Source organism: Engraulis encrasicolus, chromosome 1 (assembly GCF_034702125.1).
Source record: "Engraulis encrasicolus isolate BLACKSEA-1 chromosome 1, IST_EnEncr_1.0, whole genome shotgun sequence".
In the NCBI taxonomy this organism is placed as follows: domain Eukaryota; kingdom Metazoa; phylum Chordata; class Actinopteri; order Clupeiformes; family Engraulidae; genus Engraulis; species Engraulis encrasicolus.
Window position 1 is genome coordinate 49,874,578 of NC_085857.1, and position 22,373 is coordinate 49,896,950.

At 41.5% G+C, this 22,373-nt stretch overlaps 2 protein-coding genes and 1 long non-coding RNA gene across 3 annotated transcripts in view; all 3 read right to left on the bottom strand.

Moving 5' to 3' along the window:
- LOC134457968 (adhesion G protein-coupled receptor E3-like) overlaps positions 1-2,952 on the bottom strand; it is a 40,780-nt gene extending 37,828 nt beyond the window's left edge. Inside the window, exons 1-2 of the mRNA XM_063210022.1 lie at positions 2,940-2,952; positions 2,785-2,838 (exon numbers count right to left, since the gene is read on the bottom strand). Coding sequence (XP_063066092.1) covers positions 2,785-2,814 — 30 coding nt within the window. The 5' untranslated portion in view covers positions 2,815-2,838; positions 2,940-2,952. The remainder of the gene's footprint in view (positions 1-2,784; positions 2,839-2,939) is intronic.
- Positions 2,919-22,373, bottom strand: part of LOC134457976 (deleted in malignant brain tumors 1 protein-like) — a 38,355-nt gene continuing 18,900 nt past the window's right edge. The window contains exons 6-14 of the mRNA XM_063210032.1: positions 21,073-21,351; positions 19,118-19,408; positions 9,201-9,509; positions 7,661-7,939; positions 7,115-7,405; positions 5,902-6,210; positions 5,373-5,651; positions 4,747-5,037; positions 2,919-2,962 (exon numbers count right to left, since the gene is read on the bottom strand). Coding sequence (XP_063066102.1) covers positions 2,919-2,962; positions 4,747-5,037; positions 5,373-5,651; positions 5,902-6,210; positions 7,115-7,405; positions 7,661-7,939; positions 9,201-9,509; positions 19,118-19,408; positions 21,073-21,351 — 2,372 coding nt within the window. The remainder of the gene's footprint in view (positions 2,963-4,746; positions 5,038-5,372; positions 5,652-5,901; positions 6,211-7,114; positions 7,406-7,660; positions 7,940-9,200; positions 9,510-19,117; positions 19,409-21,072; positions 21,352-22,373) is intronic.
- Positions 12,333-18,379, bottom strand: LOC134453997 (uncharacterized). The gene is made up of 3 exons (XR_010035776.1): positions 17,973-18,379; positions 17,397-17,459; positions 12,333-12,348 (listed from the first exon to the last, which is right to left on the bottom strand). It is a non-coding gene; the product is annotated as an uncharacterized LOC134453997 (long non-coding RNA).

Consider the following 22,373-nt stretch of genomic DNA (forward strand, 5'->3'; position numbering starts at 1 on the left):
AATACAGACTTAAAACGCGGCCAACGTTCTAGTACACTCGGCATAGGGTAGCCTACTAGTGCAACATCAATCACAAAGCACAACACATTTCGAGTATCCTAATGTTTTATTGCATAAACATGTTATTATTCAGCTTTTAATGCCTTGTGCAGCGTGGAACCTCGAAATAGATTAAACAATTCGAATGTGAAATCATGCCGCTAGCAAAGTTCAAATAAAAACAAAGATAGGCCCTATCGGCCTATTACCATACTATTTGAATATGAACATGAAAAAGAACGAAATCAGTCTTGCACGCTTTTCGTAGACCTGCTACTAAAGTTTAGAAACATTAAATCAATTATTTATTGTATTCCGGTAGCTGGAGGAATTCCTCAAACATTATATGAATTCAAATTTAGTTTTACATTACATTTTACGGTTTAAACATTTACGGTTACGTATGTAGCCGAATTACGGTAATATGGACGAGGCGAGTTACTTGGACGTGTGACGTAATCAGCTTGTTCGATGAACGTCCCTAGGGGCGTCCAACTCACAGATGAACGTCCCTAGGGACGTCCAACTGGCTTCGTGCCGCAGCGAACTGTACTTGCCTAAAGCAGGGATTCTTAACCTTTTTGACGTCGAGGCCCATTTTTTCAGTGCACCGGGGCCCATATTGCATGTATATATCATATTATATTACATGATATTATATTAAATTATATTATGATAACATAATATGGGCTTAAATTAAAATATAAATAAATAGATGATTATTTAAGTATTTTTTCCACAAGGAATAGCCCTATATTAATTATGCTATTGTTAATGTCATTTAATCTCACTCATCATATTCACTCACAGTTTAGCAACTCAGAGTCAATCACACATTTGAATTCCTCTCTGACAGCTCAAAGTTTGCGTGACAGCTCTTGACTTATGCTTTGTAGTTTAGTTTAGTTTATTTAGTTTAGTTCAGCAGGGACCATGCACAATAGACATTGTTTACAGAAGTAAAAAGATGGCTTGTGCCAGATTATAGCTATATAGCTAATTTCCATCTGCAGTCCCTGGACAGGTAAAACAAAAATTAAAATACAGTACATGAACAAATAAGCACATCCATAGGCCATGGGTTCATAGCCCCAAACAACACATACACACACACCCACACACCCACACACACATTAAAATGGCATACAGTTATGAGACATATGTTGAATTAAAAACCATATGATTAGTGTTGACAAGACTGGTTGGTTAATATCCATTTTTCACACCCCTTGAGAAGGCCTGATAATCAGTAATACTTTTTAGGTCACTGGGTAGGCTATTCCATGTTTTGGATGCCCTGAAAGAGAAGGCTGATTGAGCAAAAGCAGTTTGTCGGATTGGGAGACTACAATCACCCCTAATGGTGGATCTTGACGTTCTGCTCATCTGTTCAGAGCAGGGTTGAACAAATGTTCTTAGAGGTGGGGGTGCTGCATTGTGAATGATTTTATGAATTAGCTGCAGATTGTAATGAATCTGCTGATCATAAAATGAAGACGCTTTTTTTTTTATAAAAGTGGAAACGCAGCGCGGGAACAACAGAAATTCCAGCGCCGGACGGAAAACTTTCCAGTATCACGCAAAATTCGTCCCCATGTTGGGGACACTTGGACAAGTATAAGGGATAAAGATTTAGTAACTAGAATTATTTTGAGCAGCCTAACCGTTGAACACCGATTTCTAACTACTAAAACATGCGGATATTAGGACACAGAAGACGTCGCCAAATCTGCTGGGAACAGTAACGGATTGGTAATTTCTCTTTTTTCAAATAGGCTAGCCCACTGCAAAGGCTGTTACTACCAAAGGGTGTTACTGTCTTGTTCTTAATGAAACTCCCCAACAACAAAAACGCGGGGTGTGGTCATTGCGATATGACGGAGTTACGTTTGAGGGACGCACACTAAGTCTATTTAATAAGCGGTCCCACGGCCCAAGCCGCCCAATGGTGCGAAACTGAAAGTTGACCGCGGCCCTATGGTTAAGAATCCCTGCCCTAAAGGTCCGCTTGGCTACATAAGTATTCATTATGACTGGGAAAATTGCACTTTTCATACATGAAAAGGGGGGTCTTCTCCTTGGTCCGCCATTTTGAATTTCAAGAAATAGCCATTCTTAGCTGCAAAAATTACTATACTTGGGCCATACTAAACAAATATTAGTACATAACATAGTAAACTTTCATGAAAAGATCAAATTTGACAATAAGCAACCCAGTTCCAATGAGCAGCATAGTTACAGCACCTTTTTTGACCATTTCCTGCACAGTGTACCTTTAAGAAATGCTGCATTGAGCATTGGGCACATTTCACAAGTACATGTTCCAAATGTTACCCCTTGAAATTTGTAAGAACCTACTTTACGTTTTTTAGATACAGCAATCTGAAAGTGGGCTCTCTGAGAACTCTGTTCAAAACAAGTCAGGGGGGTACCTGACCAAACATTTTTAATGAAAACTAGTTTGGAGCCATAATGTAACACACTTTTCCTATTGGGAAGTGTGTGAACCTCCTTGATTTTTTCCCAGCCAAATCTGAGGTCGTGCGGGATGATTTGGTCATTAGTCGTGGAACGACCCCTTTGTAACTGCTTATTACAAGCAATTTCCATATAAATTTCCAGTGCAATTGCTCTGCAGTTTCTGGGTAATAACAATGCAAACGGCTCAATTATTGATGAGCTGGATAAAAGAATAGAACCAAACCTCATTTGATGAGGTGAAGTATACATATTATAAGGACTTACTTTGGGTTGTAACACCGTGTCTTCTGTCATGGTCTTGATTACGTCTTTGAGTTGCTGGGGATTAAAAGGGTATTATTGTTTGTGAAAAAAAATGCTGCTGCTATGATATGTCTAATTGTCTGTACAGTATGTTGTTAGCCAAAGCTGGGACATACCTCCTCGTTTGGTTTGATTAGATCTGGAAAAAAAGGAAAAAAAAATATTGGGTTTTGTGGGGTGCTGTGACGCATTGCGCTAATGCACCCATACCACATAAGGGTAGCTGACAGTGGGTAATCAGATTTGAGTGCGGCCCAGGGTCATGTCCAAACCCTATTCCTCTCCAACTCATCTATCTAATAATTCAAGAAAGTTCTGTCGGTGTCTCTGTGACCCGCGTAACTCCCGCAGCACAGCATCAAAACATTTCAAAATTGGAAGGTGACTTGGCAGTGGTACAGCAGATTGCAGTGCAAAGTTTCACACCATTTGGACATATATTAGTGACGATATGAACATTTTCATGGAATCAGCAGTGCACCCAACATTGACGCCACTGGCAGTACCCTTACCTCTTTTGCGCCACGTCACAATACCAAAGACAGCAGTTTTGTTAAAACCAGAACGAAACTGGACAGGGTGTGATGACGTCACGTCCCAGCGAGTATAAAAGGTCCTGCTGCACCGGTCATATAGACCCATCTAATAGAAACGTCTGTGAGCATTGCAAACCTCTGACGGCGTACCCGATGTTTATTTTATGTTATGTTTGATTTTGCTATTCAGTTTACATGCGCTTAGTAGCAACAGCATCAACCACCGATAGAAACAGCCACGGGGAGACCTGGCGACACTACAGCGATTCCCTAGAAAAATACGGCTATCTAGGCACCCCAAACCTCTGACGGCGTAGGCTTTCAAGATTTATGTTTGATTTCGTTATTCAGTTTACTCGCATTTCACACAGATGAGCGGTGCCCGATAATCTGCAAATTGGAAAGTTTGTTAAGTCCGGGCCATTAAATTAAATACCGAAGACGTTAGTCAAACAAAAGAATTGGCTTTTGCTGTTCTGCTCGATAACATACATATAGGCCTACAGAAGCCAACATTCTTTTTTCAAGTCAGCTGCGTCACAAACCTACAAACACCTGACCTGCCACACAAGAACCCCATGTGTTTCAAACGGATGTCACTCGTTAATCTCTAAACCGGCTCTCTCCCTCTCCCTCCATTCGCAGACAGTCTACCCGCCAATTTCGAGTTGAATTTCGAGTTCAAATGCGCTAAACAAGGTGTATCTTTCCAACAAGGGGTGTTTTAAAAGGAGATGGTCACAATCAGAAAGCAATAGCCTACCTATGGCCGCAATTGACTGCTGATTTAGAATCGGTTGCGAGTAGGGCTGGCCAAAATGGGCTGGCCTATGTCATCACAAGTCTAATGCGAGTCCCTTTCGAGATTTTGATAGCGAGTCTAAACTTAGAGAGAGAGAGAGAGAGAGAGAGAGAGAGAGAGGCAGACAGACAGAAAGGCAGGTTGTGCCTTCAAAATGTGGAAATACAATAGGCCTACAAATTCACCTCAGATTCCACTGAAACATAGGCCTATTGGTGCCTAATGGTGGTTAGTCAAGAGATTTGCAACAATTATTTGATGTAGGTCTATGAGAAAAAAAAAAACGTCTATCTATCTATCTATCTATCTATCTATCTATCTATCTATCTATCTATCTATCTATCTATCTATCTATCTATCTATCTATCTATCTATCTATCTATCTGGTAGAAAATTATAGCTTAGGCCTACATGAAAAAAAAAATCTTCATGTCTTTAAAGGAGCACATTAGGACAGCGCAGGGAAGTCACCAGTTTTTACATAGGGCTAAATTACAAAACACAACACGGGCAAATAGGCCCAACGGGCTCTGCACTAGTTTTGTATTGAATTTAAAAGAGTACACAGCAATGCACATATCTCACCCTTCACTGAGAGGTTCATATGGTTGCTACTAGTCGATGTGAAGAGACGGCCATTCACTCTTATTTCATACTGGCAGTTGTAGGATCCTGAGTGGCTGCCATAAGCCTGAGGGATAGTGAAAACAACAGCAGGTGTTGATCCCTGCTTTTTCCGTTTGTACGACCCAGGCTGCTGCTGTAAGGTGAACGTCCCACCCAGGTGTTCAGTGGAGATGGTGCAGGTCATCTGGACTGGCTGACCCCAGGTTGGTGTGTCCGTTTCAAGGGTGAGAACTGGCTTTGCCAGAGCAACTTGGAGCAAAAACAGTCAAGGACAACAATTATTATGTCAGCGATTATATCTTTTATACATTTTATTTTCTCATTATATTATTATAATTATATAAATTTTTTATCTGTAAGCAACTAGACCTGTTTTGGAGCTCTATTATTTAGATTGGTTGATAAGGCATCATGGTACATCTGCTTACAACTCAAATATTTTTGAGACATCACATTAGATGCTAGATACATTTTGAGAATACTGTCTTCATGATGGTAAAAAATAAATCCATCAGATAACTAAACACATGGTAGTCAACTGGCATTACATATTTAATTCAATATTCAAGTAGCCTACGTCTTACCGATAGTGAGATTGACTGGCACACTTTCAGTGAAGGTCGGGGAATAGGCACACGAGTAAATTCCTTGGTTAGATATGTCCAGGGAAGGAAACCCAAAGGTCACATGTCTCTGGTAGTCAGTAGCTGATGTAGCATTGATGGTTTCCCCATTCCTTGATAGCTTGAACTCTGTTGTGTTGCAGGTGTCTGATGAAGTAGCACATCTAAATTCAATGCTGTCGCCTGCTGGGACTGTTGACTCGGGAGGTGTGAGGGTAATCTCTGGTTGCATGCTAGCTCCTGCAAAAATGACGAAAGGGATGATTTATTTCTGAAACAGGGCCTTTAGTAATGCAATGACTTAGTTAACAGCAAATGTATATCTCCATTACTTAATGGGTTAATTAGTCACCAATACTTCAGCTGATGCAGAAAGAAATGATTCATAGGAGATACTTTGTTACTTTTCAGAGTTAAGCAGCCGATGCATAATTGCATGATTAAGAGGCGAATAAAAACTCTCCCAATAGCTAGCAAATCGCTCACAAACCTGTGCACACTACGCCCGCAGTTTCACACGGTATCTGTTGCCTGATGGCATGGGAGCAGTCAGTGAGGAAGCCTTCAGTGCCTGAGCATGCCAAATCAGTCATCCTGTCATCAGTGCTTCCTCTGACAGTGCCAAAGTGGGAGCTCTCAGGGGCACAAAGAGCATCTCCGCACCCCAGCTGTCTGCACACCACCACAGCATCGTTCATGTCCCAGCCATCATCACACACACTGGCCCACTGATCTACGTGGTAGACCTCCACCCATCCAGAACAGCTGGTGCGGCCGCCAGACAACCTAATGGAGGATGCTGTAACACGCGCACGCACACAAACACAAACACACAAACACACACACACACACACACACACACACACACACACACACACACACACACACACACACACACACACACACACACACACACACACACACACACACACACACACACACATTAAAGTACAGAACATTATTGCTGATCCCAAAGGAAATGTGTCCAGCCAGTCTATGTATTACATCCTTGACATACTAAACCCGCCTAATGACAGAAACTATTCTGAACTCACGGGTTGGTCTTGTACCACACTGTTGGAGGTCTAACACCAAAGGACGGCAAACTTGTCCTCCAATAACAATCCTCTACCAAAAAAACTCTAAGTCTGATGAGGGTCCAGAAGGGCATAATAATATAATATTCAATTAGAAGCTGTCTGATATATTTCGTTTTGAAGTCTTGTTTGTTGACTTCATTTTAAGAACTTCTGCCAAATTCAATATGCTGTTGTGTATTGCTCATGCTACCCTTGACTTGTCAGTACCTAGTGATGCTGAATTTTTTGTCTCAGCCCTTTCCGAGATTTGAGCTATTCTAATGGGGGCAGACTTTGTTTACATTAGAAATGATCTTAACATAGACCTACCCCAAATATTGTCCCAAAAGGTATCGCTGTTTGCTAGTTGTCTGCTGATCTCGCATAACCTTTTGGATGTCATTGGGTATGAATCAAGATGGGTTTTTTTTAATGTAGACATACTCTACCCCCATTACAATGACCAGGATCTCGGAAAAGGCTGAAGGGGAAAAAATATATTTCTCAGGTACTGACAAGTCCAGGGTAGTATGAGTATTACAACTGCATCTCGGAATTGGCAGAATTTATCCTTTAATTCTGAAACTTGCATAGTTTCACTTTGGAATGGAATTGAAATCTCACCCATCACTGAGAAATTCAGAAGATTGCTGAGAGTGGAGTTGAAGAGACGATCATTTACTCTTGTCTCATACTGGCAGTAGTAGGATCCTGAGTGGCTATTGTAAGCCTGAGGGATGGTGAAATCAACAGTAGGTGTTGAGCCCCGCTTTTCCGCTCTGTACGACCCAGACAGCTGCTGTAAGGTGAACGTCCCACCCAGGTGTTCAGTGGAGATGGTGCAAGTCATCTGGACCGGCTGACCCCAGGTTGGTGTGTCCGTTTCAAGGGTGAGAACTGGATTTGCTAGAGAAACTTGGAGCAAAAACAGTCAAAGACACTACACATTATGTCACTTATTATGTGTTACTGAATTTTATTTCATTACAACATTTTCATTTTTTCGTAAGCAGCTGGACCTCTTTTGGAGGTATATTGATTAATTTGTTTGATAAGGAATCATGCTATATCTGCTTAACACTCAACTATTTTTGAGTGTTAAAAAAGAAATTCATCAAAGAAAACAACACATGGCATAATTCAATTACCTAATACTCAAGTATATCTTACCAACAGTGAGAGTGACTGGCACACTCTCAGTAAAGTTGGGGGAATAGCCACATGAGTAATTTCCCTGGCTAGAAGTGTCCAGAGAAAGCAATGCAAAGGTTACATTTCTGTGGTAGTCAGTGGCTGATGTAGTCATCATCGATTCCCCATTCCTTGACAACTTGAAGTCTGTTGAGGAGCAGGTGTCTGATGAGGTAGTGCATCTAAATTCAATGCTGTCACCTGCTGAGACTGTTGACTCGGGGGGTGTGAGGCTAATCTCAGGTTGCATGCTAGCTCCTGCAAAAAAAGATGTGAAGCGATTATCCATTTCTGGATATTAGATGATTTTACACTTTCCCTTTAGTTACATAATTACATTGTACATTTGTCCTGCCTTTCCAGCTGTCCTCTTAGTCTGGTGATAATATTTCTAGTTCCAAGCTAGCAAATATCATTGATCAGATGGGACTCACTAGCTGCTAGCTTGTCCAATTTGATTCAATAATACAATCTAGCTAGGATATAGAGTTTGCATTGCCAGACATAGAGAACAGCTACAGAGTACAGAAAGAGCAGAAAGGTAAAAGTCAGTTATTTAACTCAAAGGAAAGAGTAAAAAGAACATGTTTCAAGAAATGGTGGAGAATTGCTTTAATGGGGTCTCCACACCAACCAGACGGTTGGTTATTGTCGTGCACTAGGGACAATTGGGACAGAATTGGCTCGGTGTGTCTCGGTGCATTTGGGGGAGTTGGAGGATGTTGGTGCTCGTGGGTCTCCTTCGGGAGCCTTTCAGCATGTTCAGATCATTGAGGAGCACATTGGTGCTCCAGTTTCATGCCGGCCTCTGATTGGTTTGTGCTAACTGTAAGCAGGAGGTGGGAGGGCAGTTGTTTAAGCTAGCGAACTCTACTTGAGTTTTATTACAACATTACACTGTTTGTTTAGACAGATTCTAACAGTATACCATTTCCGCTTTAGAACTAGATCGCAGTGAGAGAAATTAAGTCTTGATGGATGAATAAATGAATTATGAATGGGAGGGCGACTTTGCCTATAGGCATCGTAAGCTATAGCCTATAGGCTACTCGTGAAAATCAGAGAGTTGACTTCGCGACAACATGAACATATTTGGCTACTATAACAGGGCCAGCCGAACTGCAAGGTCTCAAACGCAGCAGTTACTACAACAAAATTTCTCCGGTGCCACAAGGGGACTGTCCACGGTGGGTGAAGTTGGAAATCCTGGTTGAATCGGCACGCTGCTTAAAGGACCAATGCTAAGTTTATTAAGTAATTACTAACTTAAACAGGTCAAAACATATTGAAATGTGTCATTGGAGTCGAACTACGATTCCCACTGCTTCTGTGAAAACCCTATTCCTGTCATAACTTCATAACATGTAAAATATCACAATATTACAATCCGCATACATTGGGGGAGGGGGGAGAGAGAGAGAGACCCTGACATGTAAAATTAAAGGTGGAGAAAGGTGCATAGACAAATGCAATGGTTAAATTAAAATGACTTTGAAATGCAGCAATATGTCTCACAAACCTGTGCACACCACGCCCGCAGTTTCACACGGTATCTGTTGCCTGATGGCATGGGAGCAGTCAGTGAGAAAGCCTTCGGTTCCTGAGCATGCCACATCAGTCATCCTGTCATCAGTGCTTCCTCTGACAGCACCAAAGTGGGAGCTCTCAGGGGCACAAAGAGCGTCTCCGCAACCCAGCTGTCTGCACACCACCACAGCATCGTTCATGTCCCAGCCATCATCACACACACTAGCCCACTGGTCTACGTGGTAGACTTCCACTCGTCCAGAACAGTTGGTGCGGCCGCCAGACAACCTAACGGAGGATGCTGTAACACGCACACACACACATTACAGTACAGAACATAATTGCTGATCCCAAAGGAAATGAAGGTGTCCAGCTAGCCTATGTATTACATCCTTGACATACTAAACCCGCCTAATGACAGAAACTATTCTGAACTCACGGGTTGGTCTTGTACCGCCCTGTTCGAGGTCTAACACCAAAGGACGGCAAACTTGTCCTCCAATAACAATCCTCTACCAAACAACCTGATGAGGGTCCGAAAGGGCATTATAATACAATATTCAATTGGAAGCTATCTGATATATTTCATTTGTCAGTACCCAGTGATGCTGAATTTTTCGGCTCAGCCTTTTCCGAGATTTGAGCTATTCTAATGGGGAAGACTTTGTTTACATTAAAAACGATAGACCTACTCCAAATAGTATCCCAAAAGGTATCGCTGTTTGCTAGTTGTCTGCTGATGTCGCATACCCTTTTGGATGTCATTGGGTATAAATCAGGCGCGGGCTGTTCATTAAGGGCAGATGAGCACTGCCCCTCCAAAGATTCTTGATCCAAAGAGAAAAGTAGATCCATCCAGAAATTGTAGATAAAATATGTATTGCAACCTCTATCACACTGGGAATCTTATTATATAATGTTGTGGTTTGTGACGATCTTTGCGAGTGGAAACGGGTTTCATATTTTGCTTATTTTGCTGAGAAGTCTAATTAGCATCCAGTGTGGCTGTTTAACGTTAGGTCTGTGGCCACTGGCCAGGGCAGATGTCTTGCTGCCTCAGCTAAGCCCAGGCCCCTCGCCCCGATCGCATTATACAAAATTAGCATTGTAGCCTACTTAGCATAATATCATAACATAAGCGCGCAGCTATGGATGCTATCTGGGCAGATGTATGATCTGCCCTGACCAATGACAGGTCGGTGGCCCTGAATATGCTTTGCAAAGGACACATGAGTTCAAAAAACCATATTACTCCGCCCATCTCTAACCTGTGGGATTTTATCAACTTCATTTCCGCAAATTTCCCTTTCAAAATTGTTGGATTAAACAGATAACCAAGACGGATTTGACGAAGGATATGTGTTGGCTGGTTATGCAGGATTCACGTTTGGGGTAGGTACAGTCTTTACTGTATATTTGCTATTGCAAAGTTTAAGTTTTTATGACCGAAGTCTTTGCATAATGGGTAACTGGCTGTTATTTAATTAAATATGTGAGCTCGCAATGTTGAGACCGCAAGCAAAGGTGTCGCTTCGCCCGTGTGTCTGCTAGTGCTAGCTTACCCCCAAGACTAGCTGAAGACGTTCTCTGAGAATCTGTATTGGGCATGGGGTTTTATGAACGAAGTCTTTGTAAAAAAGGGAAACTGGAAGTGATTTAATTAATTATCTGAGCTTATTGAGCTTGGAATGTTGTTGACTTCTTATGCTCAGTATTGTCTGTCCGAAAACTAGCTAAAAAAAACAACAACCCACCCTGCACACGGTCCTGCCTACTAGCAGTGCAGAACAGGAGCCAGTCTGTCAGTGAGCTCGCTTCAGTGGCTGAACGCACAATTTTCCTATTAAGTTTTAACCATGGCTACTAATTTCAAAAATAGGCATGTTCTTTTCAGGTATATTGATAGCATTTGGTTCTATGGAACATTTGAACTTGCAGCAAAGGGACAACAAGACTGAACCCAGATAGCAAAATGTTTTTGGCAGAGTTCTGGGCCAAATCGTGTCTTGGCCTTTTGGCTGGCTTCGGTTTGAGTCCCCGGGCCAAAAGTGGCCCAAATTTGGCATGCCAAAACCAACCAAACCCAGCCATAAATTGACCAAAGTTCACCCAAAACCTATTTGGGATTTCCACGTACAGCCTTAAAGGCCCCAAAAGGAATTCCAGACCCCACCCTTCAGCCAAAATGCAGCCATAAAGTACCCATAACTGTCCCAGAACTGCCATAAATGAGCCTAAATACTGCCATAATGTACCCATAATTCAGCCATAATGTACCCATAACTCTCCCAGAACAGCCATAAATGACCCTAAATACTGCCATAATGTACCCATAATTGATCCCAAATGTAGCCATAATGGGGCCAAATGTCACTTATTTGTCTTATAAGTTTCCCTGTATACTTAAAATGTAAGTACCGGTATACAGAGAAACTTATAAGACAAATAAGTGACATTTGGCCCCATCGTGGCTACATTTGGGATCACTAAATATTCCTGTTTTATTGTTGAAAATCGCACATTTAATAAATGCGTGATTTTCAACAATGAAACTGGAATATTTATGCATCTAGAAAAAAAAAACCAAGACAATTAAATACATTTCATTATACTTTATTGCCTCCAAATGCTGTGACTGGTTAGGGTGGGCAAGTGGCTGGATTTGATGGATGGGTATAGCTGCACGGCAGGTGGTGGAGGACTGGGTGACTTGATGGGTGCTTGGATGTCTGGGTACAGGCCTCTTGTTTTCATCTTGGTCCCCTGGCCAGTAAAAGCAGGTACTCTATTGCCACATAGAGGTAGGTAGATCAGATCAGATTCGCGACATCTAGGAAAGAATAAAAAGATAAACCAAATTGAATTACTACATGCAAAAGTAACTTTGAAAACAGTGGCATTACATTTTTTTTTCTTCTTTTATTTAACCTTTATTTAACCAGGAAAATAAACCTGTTGAGATTAAAAATCTCTTTTAACAAGGGTGTCCTGGCCAAGTGGCGGCACAAATGCACTTGATTAATAGAGTAATAGACGGGAGAGGGGGGAGGGGTGTTATTAAAATTTGGTACCTGTTTTTGAGATCAGATTTGATTGAACCCACCCACAGGTGACTGCAGTGTCTGTTCGCAGCACAGCATCTGAAAAGAGAATGTAGATGTTATTTCATATTTTATACATTTTAAATGACATGAGTAGTAGGCTACAGTAGATTGTACAACCATCTACGGAATTGTCAAAAGTAAAAGGGAGAAAAAGAATAGGAAAAAAAACAATACTCAATCAAACAAAACCCTGCCAAAACATATAACTTGCACTTGAGTAGGCCTATATAGTAGCCCACTGATTCTAAGATCAGAGTACTGGTCAAATTGGAGTTTTTTTTTTAACCTAGCTTTTAGGTTTTTCAATAACAACAAAGCAGTAGGCTATCTATCTCATTGGGTGTGCCTACAGTAGAATAACTGGTGAAACAGACTAGTCACTACGTTATAATGTTAGAGCTTAACTTCTGCCAATTAGTAATGCTCCCACTACCCAGGACTTGTCAGTAGGCATATCTGAATTTCTTATTTCCGAGATCCTGGTCTGGGGGCAGGCGTATGTTTACATTTCACCATGAATTCACTTCTACTTTTACCTTTGACACCTCTAGTAAGCTACTCTCTGTGTTGAGGTATTACAAATGTAGGCCGGAAGGTGACCCTCGAAAAGTGCTTCAGAAACCGAACTTCGCTCCACAGCCTCCGAACAAACAGACATTCAGTTCATAAAAAAGAAAGACTTATATAGAGGATTTAAAACCTCTGTTCGGAATAGTCCGCACTGCAAGGCTATTCAAATTCGCAACGTGTAATGACGAACTACTGTCTCCGAGGCGTATGTAGATATTCGGCCGGCGTAATAATACTTTTCGCCTCGAGAGGTGCCACGGTTGAAGCGTCATCAGAAGGAACGAATCAGCTAACTGCTATGTCAGCTGAGATGAGGAGTAAACGGAAGTAGCAGCTACCGAAGGAGCTGGTCGATCATCTAGTACCGAGGAAGACGAAATCTCGACCGAAAATGTACCAAAAAAAAGACATCTTCGAAACGCAAGTTGTGTTACATGCATATATCTTCGGTCAAGCATGAAGAAACACAGAATTTCACCAATATACGGTGGAATACATATCGAAATTTTCGGCAGCGGCTAGAATTGAAGGGTGAGTGCAGAGACGTAGCAACATTTTAAGCAATGTATTGAGTTGGAGTTTGACGAAATTCCCGAGGATGCGGCTCTCCATCCCACATGCTACTTGAGGTTTATTGACAAGCGGGAAATTGAACGAGTCACACGGCGTGTCTTGCGAGAGGCAGAGAGGGGAGATGGCCAACAAGACCCCCGAACTAGCCAGGCTACCTCCGCTTTATCGGCTGTGACCACCACTCCGACCAGGAAACTGCGATCCAGATCAAGCTTGGCCATCACGAGCTCTGGCCCCGTTCATTCTGCTGTCTGCATGATTTGCAAGAAAGACAGCAAATTTATCGTCGCGAGTGGCAGACGTCAAAGAGAACGAAAACACAGACTTTAACCGCAGGTAAGATTACTCTCACCCCCACCACACAGTCTATGCGAATGCATCCCATCCCCCAAATCACACACACACACACACACACACACACACACACACACACACACACACACACACACACACACACACACACACACACACACACACACACACACACACACACACACAGATGTTAGTAGAAGTTGACTGACTATCTAGCCCACACTGCTGCACAATCATTGTTTTTTTGTCTAATTCTAATATGAATGCACGTGTGAATTGGCATAATGTGTTATGTGTGTGGGTGTGAAATTACATTCCAATAGCCTGCAAAACATCCCCATGCCTATAGTACCCCCAGTGTTTTAGGTTTTAGATGTTTAAATGAATCACACTTTGTCTTAAATAGGATAGGGTATGTTTATATGGATGTCAAAGCATGCCTGATGTTGATATGACTCTGAATATCTGTTCAGAAATGTGGCTCCTCAGCCTGATGGCCTGTCTGGTTAAGACACTGCTTCTGCCATCCCATCCCCCGTGCCATTCCCCTACCCCCCACTGCCCCCCTCTCTCACTTGTACACTTGGGATTTTTCCGCTTCTGTCCCTGGGCAGCCTCAGTGACCAGGCTCAAGAGGTGTGTCCTGGCTGTGCTGTACATCTGTGTGCTTAACCCCTTAGCACAGCACCTATGTTATAACCTTACTGTCACCAAAATTTTAATATGTATGTCTTAATCTGTTACTCTGCACTGTCATAGCAATGTTGTTATGATGTAGTTTTCCGCAAATAGTGAATAAGCCCGCTGGCAACCCCATCTGCACTGCAGTAAGAGGCTACGGAATGCTTTTTTGGGGGGTGCAACACCCATCGCCATTTTTTTTTTTTACAATACCACTCCACCAGGAAAAATGTCTAATTGTTTGCCTGTCTATTTATTCATTCTTTTTTCTTTTCTTTTGTACAAGGCAAGTTGCAGGAAGCAGCTGAAGTAAAGGAAGCCAAGAGCATCCTCATTCACATCAAGGACAGAGACTGTGTGGCTCTGGAGGTGCAGTACCACAGAAGTTGCTACAGAGAGTACACAAGGTTTTTGAGTGAGTCTGTCAGAGCAGAGAAAGAACAGTAAGTCAATTTTAATTTTATATAGAAACACAGTACAATGTGTGTCATATGATTGAGACAGTTTGTTCTCACAACATGGATCTCACAAAGAAAGCTCTCACAACACACATCTTCTTCTATATTTTTGTAAGGATTGGGCCAACATTTGATCTGAGCTACAAGTTATTCTGCGAGAGGGTAATCCGCTAAAGGCTACTGATCAACCAAGAGGTGCTGAGGATGAGCCAACATTTTTCGGCTCAGCCCTTTCCGAGATATGAGCTATTCTAATGGGGGCAGCATTTGTTTACATTGTTTACAACATAGGCCTACTCCAAATATTTAAAGGGTGTCGCTGTTTGCTAGTTGTCGGCTGATGTTGTATAACCTTTTGGATGTTTTTGGGAATAAATAAAAATGTTTTTTGAAATGTAAACAAAGCGCTGCCCTCATTACAATGACCAGAATCTCGGAAAAGGCTGAAGAAGAAGAAAAAAAAATCTCTAGTACTGACACATCCAGGGTAGTGTGAGCATTACAACTGCATGTTGAAATTGACTGAAATTATTCTCTAACACTCTGCTTGTCATCTGCACATACTGTACTTGTAATATTTTGAAATAAGGAGGATGGCAGTATTCTTGATAGTGTGATGTTCGTTACAGTATGTGCTTCCCTTGGGAATACTTGGTATTATATCTGTTGCATAGCAAGTAAACTCCACCAATATTATTTATTCACTCCGAGTTAATGTGTGAGGGTGGCTATTGCATATCAGCGACTACATGAAGCCCCACTATGCTTGTACTGATATGCCTCTTTTTTTGTTGATTTGTGTTTACAGACAGGATATATTGAAGAAGAGGCTCAGTCGTGATTTTCCTCAGCTAGTGTTCCACACCCCCGCCAAACGCAACACATCTGAACTGGTTTTTGCTGAGAACTTGTCGACGAATGCAGTCTTGGACTTGTTACCATCAGGTGCGGAGACGACTCAGTCCAGCGAAATGAGCCAGACAGACAGCGACACAGAAAGGAGGAAGTCAAAGCAACCAACCACAGCAGAGGAGACACGGACACTTTACACAGCAGCTTTGCTTTTGAAGAGGCTGCTTAGTCACAGTCCTGGCATGTCATTCCCATGGCCCCCAACTGCAGTAAACTTCAATCTCACTGAAGTCATTTGCTGTGGCATGCGCAAAAGATGTGTACCTGGATGCTTTCACACAGTTCATGAAAATGCCGGTTCATGTGTATGCCACTTGTTTTGATTTTTTTATTTGTTGTATAGTTATTAGTGAATACATGAATACCTGAATGGTCCTTATCATTGATCATTAGATTATTTCCATGATGTATTAATGTGAATATGAAAAGGTAACCTTATCATCCACTTGCATAATAGTTGTTGGTGCTATAAACAAAGCACTGTTACAATCACTTAGAGGGTTATCAATAGCCTGGGTTATCTATAGCCTACTTATTGTAATTGTTTCCATTAATTGCTCAAAACCACAGTATGAAATGTCAATTGCAAAATTGTGCCTTGTGCTGTAAATAAAGCACTGTTTATGATTTATTTAGAACTTATCCCAATCCAGAGATATATGCATGAGTATTATTTTTGATAATTGTTATTATATGTGAACATGAAAAGGTAACCTTATCATCCACTTGCACAATAGTTGTTGGTGCTATAAACAAAGCACTGTTTGGAGTTACAATCACTTAGAGGGTTATCAATAGTCTGGGTTATCTATAGCCTACTTATTGCAATTGTTTCCATTAATTGCTCAAATCCACAGTATGAAATGTCAGTAGCATAATTATGCTTTGTTCAGTAAATAAAGCATTATTTATTATTTATTTAGAATTTGTCCCAATCCAGAAATGTTGGCACGAGTATTATTTTTGATAATTGTTATTATATACCCTCTTCAAAAGGGTATTTTGGGAGATTCTTATAGGTAGGTCAGACAGACGGCTTGTCATTATTTTCAGTTTTTCAAACGGCTTGCCACTTTTTCGCCGTAAATCGGCTACGTGATTGGTTTAAAACGGTCACATGGTGTCCAGTGACGTAAAAATCGTCATTCCCTACAGAGGGTAAGATTTCTTACTAAAATGTCACCGTTTAAGTATACGTGCACGATTACATGAAGCGGACATTTCACGGTAAGTTGAACATAGCTTTGGTCGTTTCATCATCTAAGGGACCTGCTGTTCGGAAGCTGTGGAGCGAGGTTGAACGAAAAGGGCTGTCACCCTACGGCCTAATGTTAGAGCAAGATTACATAGGCCTACATGGGCCACATTTCTGTATACGGTTTACCCCCTGTTGTTGATAGCTGAACAATACACACTGCCTTAACAACTGATCATGTTAAATAGCCAGCGCTTAAACACAAACCGACCATTGCATTACCCAAAACAGACGTATACTTAAAAGCAGTTACATTAAAAGCAAGGACTTTCACAACGAACGAAGATTAGACCAGAGAGAGGTTAATAAATTGTGGAACCAACCTGTAGTATGCCTGTCAAAAAACAAGTTCCTCCACCGGGTGACTGCCTTCAGCAGCAGCACATCTGAAAAGACAATGTAGAAAAAAGCAGATTCACTCGATTGCTTCAGTAGTAGGCTAGAATTACAGTGAGTCCAACACTTTCCGTGACAGACAGATATTGCTAGATAGTGCTCTGCTTTGTGCCAATAGGTAGAAGATGCTCCATGCCTGAGTTAGCTAGCTCCCGGCTTTTGCTAGCTGTCGTCGGCCAGTTAGCTGGGATTGCTAGTGTTGTTGTTCTTTGATTGAAATTCCCTTGGCACTGATATCTGAAAGTGAATTTCAACCACAGAACAACATTTAATCAACCGTTACTGAGTTTGAGGGTAGCAACTAAGGTTAAATGTCACAGTTGTGTGTCACAGACGTTTGTGTTTTAGCTCTTGTTAAAAGGGTATGGACGTTTCAGCGCATAACACGGAAACCGACGGTCACAGACCTATGAAATCAACATGAAAACCGATAACACAAAATGCCTCATCTCTTAAGTCATCGGCGGTTGTATTTAATATAAAAACGTGTCAACTGCACTTACCTGCATAAACTGAAGTCTGACACACACTGGCGCTGGGGAAACTGAAGTGAGGCAAGCACGAGTTTCTCTTGACAGTTGATTTTGGCAGTCTTTTGGATTGCCGTAAGCGCACCAATGTAGAACGTTGCTGTCCCGCTCTCCACCCGAGGTTCAGATTAACCTGACACATGCCATAACCTGGCCATAACTCATTCATTCACAGTCCGCGCGTTTTAATGTGTTGTGGGAAGCCATAAACAACCCATATTTTAGCCAAATCTTTGGTTTTTTTGCTTTCCAGAGGAACGCCCCAATTCACTGGCGCCCAGGTCAACCATAACCATGCCAAAATTTTGCCAAAAGCTTATGGCTTGCCAAAAGGAAGCCATAAATTGCAGATATCTGCCAAAACAAAGCCAAAATATCTGCTATCTGGGAATTGAAGGCTATTGTTGAGGGCTTGTGGATTTGGTTGCATTTTGTCAGTGTAATATACGAACGGAGGCGAGACCACTTGACTTGTCATCGTGTTCTGTAGTAGACTACCTGAGGACAGTTTATTTCTCATGTTGGTTTACAAAAATGCTTCTACATTTCAAACGAGTATGTTTGCTGCACACAGAGTTTTGCTCTGTCTTGGCTAAGGCTATGATGCTGCGCTATAATTTTCCATATTGTTCGTGCGATCAGGTTGCGTGGAGATATATTCTTCTCGTGTTGCTTGTCAAGAGAACAGTAGCTGCGTGGAGAACAGCTAACAGAACAGAAGTTGAACATAGACAGACTACGCATGCCTGATAAGCGCAGTGTATCACGGGAGGTGGAGTTTTACTAACACACCTAACACTGGGTAAACGCTTTCCTGGCTTGCTGCAACGCAACTCGTAAATGATACGGCATTGATTTAATTATTATGGACTTGTACCAATAAATTCTGCCCTGCCTGTTTTCCCAGCCACCGGCAGCTACTGGTAGAAATCAAGATGTTTTTTTTATTTTTAATGTAAACTTACTCATAAAAGGCTGAAGGGGAAAAAATATATTTCTCAGGTACTGAAAAGTCCAGGGTAGTATGAGCATTACAACTGCATCTCGGAATTGGCAGAAGTTATCCTTTAATTCTGAAACTTGCATAGTTTCACTTTGGAATGGAATTGAAATCTCACCCGTTACTGAGAAATTCAGAAGATTGCTGAGAGTGGAGTTGAAGAGACGATCATTTACTCTTGTCTCATACTGGCAGTAGTAGGATCCTGAGTGGCTATTGTAAGCCTGAGGGATGGTGAAATCAACAGTAGGTGTTGAGCCCTGCTTTTCCGCTCTGTACGACCCAGACAGCTGCTGTAAGGTGAACGTCCCACCCAGGTGTTCAGTGGAAATGGTACAGGTCATCTGGACCGGCTGACCCCAGGTTGGTGTGTCCGTTTCAAGGGTGAGAACTGGCTTTGCTAGAGAAACTTGGAGCAAAAAACAGTCAAAGACACTACACATTATGTCACTTATTATGTGTTACTGAGTTTTATTTCATTATAACATTGTTTCATTTTTTTCGTAAGCAGCTGGACCTCTTTTGGAGATATATTGGTTCATGGGCGTAGATTTGGGTAGGGACGGTCGTGACATGTCACAACCAATATTCAAGGGCTATAAAATAGTCCCGACCAATTTTTGACATATTAATTAAAAAAAAAGAACTAACTGAACGAAAATCTACATTGATTAGTTTAATATTTCGATATACTATGCAGTGGTAGCATTCACTTAAAAAACATTTTAAATTGGCTAGTTAGTGAGCTATGATGACCCATGCCGCTATTGGCTGCAACAGGCGGCCAGGCGGAAGCTGCAGTGGTCCATGCTGGTGGTGCTGAAAAGTGAACGCATCTGTCTTGTATTGGAATTAAACTCAAACGGCATGAATGTTTCCTTCTGAATTTGACATTTATGAGCCTCAGAGATACCAAAAAGAAAAGGACGACTGGCATAAGAAGTTATGCTACCTCAACAGTAAACCTACGGCCCCATAAGATTTCATCTATGCATGTGTTGCATCGTTCGGTGTTTAGGTAAGATAAGCGTTATCCTCCTACCCTCCCTTTTGAGTGTAAGTTTTGACGTTGTAGCCATCGATTAAGCCCTGGCAGATGCAAATAAACATGGGAATGAATGAATGAGAGAGTCTGGATGCTGGAGATGCTGCCGTTTGAATTAGTTGCTGTAGCCTGTTGGCTATCCACACACCTCACATAATGCATGCCATAATTGCAAAACATTCCGACTGTCAAACTACTCGATAGCTCAATGCGATTTATGCTTGCTCATTTCGGTTGCCGCGTGCCGCGTGTGCCGCATGTTGTAAAAAGTTTGGCAAAAGAAATTAATTTCAAGTTGTGATTCCTCTGACATTCTAAGAATAAAAGTCAGGTTTTAGATATTGTCAGGCAAAAAAGGGTCGTTTATTCTCCCAGGACAAAGGGGCTCGGTCTTGATGGAGCTTGTTGACTGCTTTTACAGAAAGTAGCCCAAGAGTAGCCTGGCCTACGTCTTTAAAGGAGCCGCTACCCTTTTAAAGTCAGATACAGATATTCTCTCTCTCTCTGTCTCTCTGTCTCTCTCTCTCACTATCTCTCTCCCCATTGTTATGTTGTCCAGACCCATTAGAAATGCTTAGTCGTTGAAGCAATTTTGTTTAAATAAATGTTAAATAGAATTATCTCTGTTGAACATGTAGGCCTACCACTTACTGTATAGCACTGTTCATTTTGGGAAAAGGATATGAGCCCTGGTCTAATGTGCCACCTGGTTTAAGAAACAGTCTTCCTTACTTATAGGCCCTAGTCATTATTTCGGTAGGGCGCATAGGCCTATATTGAATGAGCCTAGATTAATTTTATAATACCAGTCAGATTAATCTAGATAAAGAATCTATGCAATTTCTTTTTGTTTTTTTTTGGTTGAAGTTGTCCCTACCAAAGCTCAAGCCAAACCTACGCCCTTGATATTGGTTCATTTGCTTGATAAGGAATCATGCTATTTTTGAGTGTTAAAAAAAGAAATCCATCAAAGAAGTCAACACATGGCATTATTTAATTACGTAATACAATACTCAAGTATATCTTACCAACAGTGAGAGTGACTGGCACACTCTCAGTGAAGTTGGGGGAATAGCCACATGAGTAATTTCCCTGGCTAGAAGTGTCCAGAGAAAGTAAGGCAAAGGTCACATTTCTCTGGTAGTCAGTGGCTGATGTAGTCATCATCGCTTCCCCATTCCTTGACAACTTGAAGTCTGTTGAGGAGCAGGTGTCTGATGATGTACTGCATCTAAATTCAATGCTGTCACCTGCTGAGACTGTTGACTCAGGGGGTGTGAGGGTAATCTCAGTTTGCATGCTAGCTCCTGCAAAAAAAGATGTGAAGCGATTATCCATTTCTGGATATTAGATGAGTTTACACTTTCCCTTTAGTTACATAATTACATTGTACATTTGTCCTGCCTTTCCAGCTGTCCTTTTAGTCTAGTGATATTATTTCTAATTCCAAGCTAGCAATTATCATTGATTAGTATGGGACTGGCTAGCTGCTAGCTTGTCCAACTTGATTCAATAATACAATATGGATATAGAATTAGCATTGCCAGACACAGAGAACAGCTACAGAGTACAGAAAGAGCAGAAAGGTAAAAGTCAGTTATTTAACTCAAGGGAAGGAGTTAAAAGAATTTGTTTCAAGAAATGGTGGAGAATTGCTTTAATTGGGTCTCCACACCAACCCGATGGTTGGTTATTGTTGCATGCTGGGGACAGTTATGTTCATTATAAATGCTGTTCATTGAAACTCATCTGAGAAATTCCCACTTATGAAAAGAGTTGATGACATTTAACCTATAGCCTTAATCTACCATTATAATACAACTCTGGTCATAATGAATTTGTTTAAATATTTCACATGTGGGAGGGAATTTCTCCCACAATATTTTGTTGTTTAAGCTAGTAGCGAACTCACAAACGTCTTGAGTTTCATTACATCATTACACAGTGTTTGTTTAGGCAGCTGCTAACAGAATGCCCTTTCCTCTTTAGCGAACTAAGTCACAGTGAGGGAAATTAAGTCTTGATGGATAAATAAATAAATTATAAATGGAAGGGCGACTTTGCCTATAGGCATTGTAAGCTATAGCCTATATTTACCATCAGGCTACTCATGAAAAGCAGAGATTTGACTTCGCGAAAACATGAAAACATTTGACTACTATAACAGGACCAGCCGAACTGCAAGCTCTCAAATGCGGCAGTTACTCTATCAAAATCCCTCCGGTGCCACCAGGGAGAGTTTCCACAGCGGGTTAAGTTGGAAAGCCTGTTGGATCGCCACACTGCTTACAGGACCGAAGCTAAGTTTCTTAGGTAATTAATAACTTCA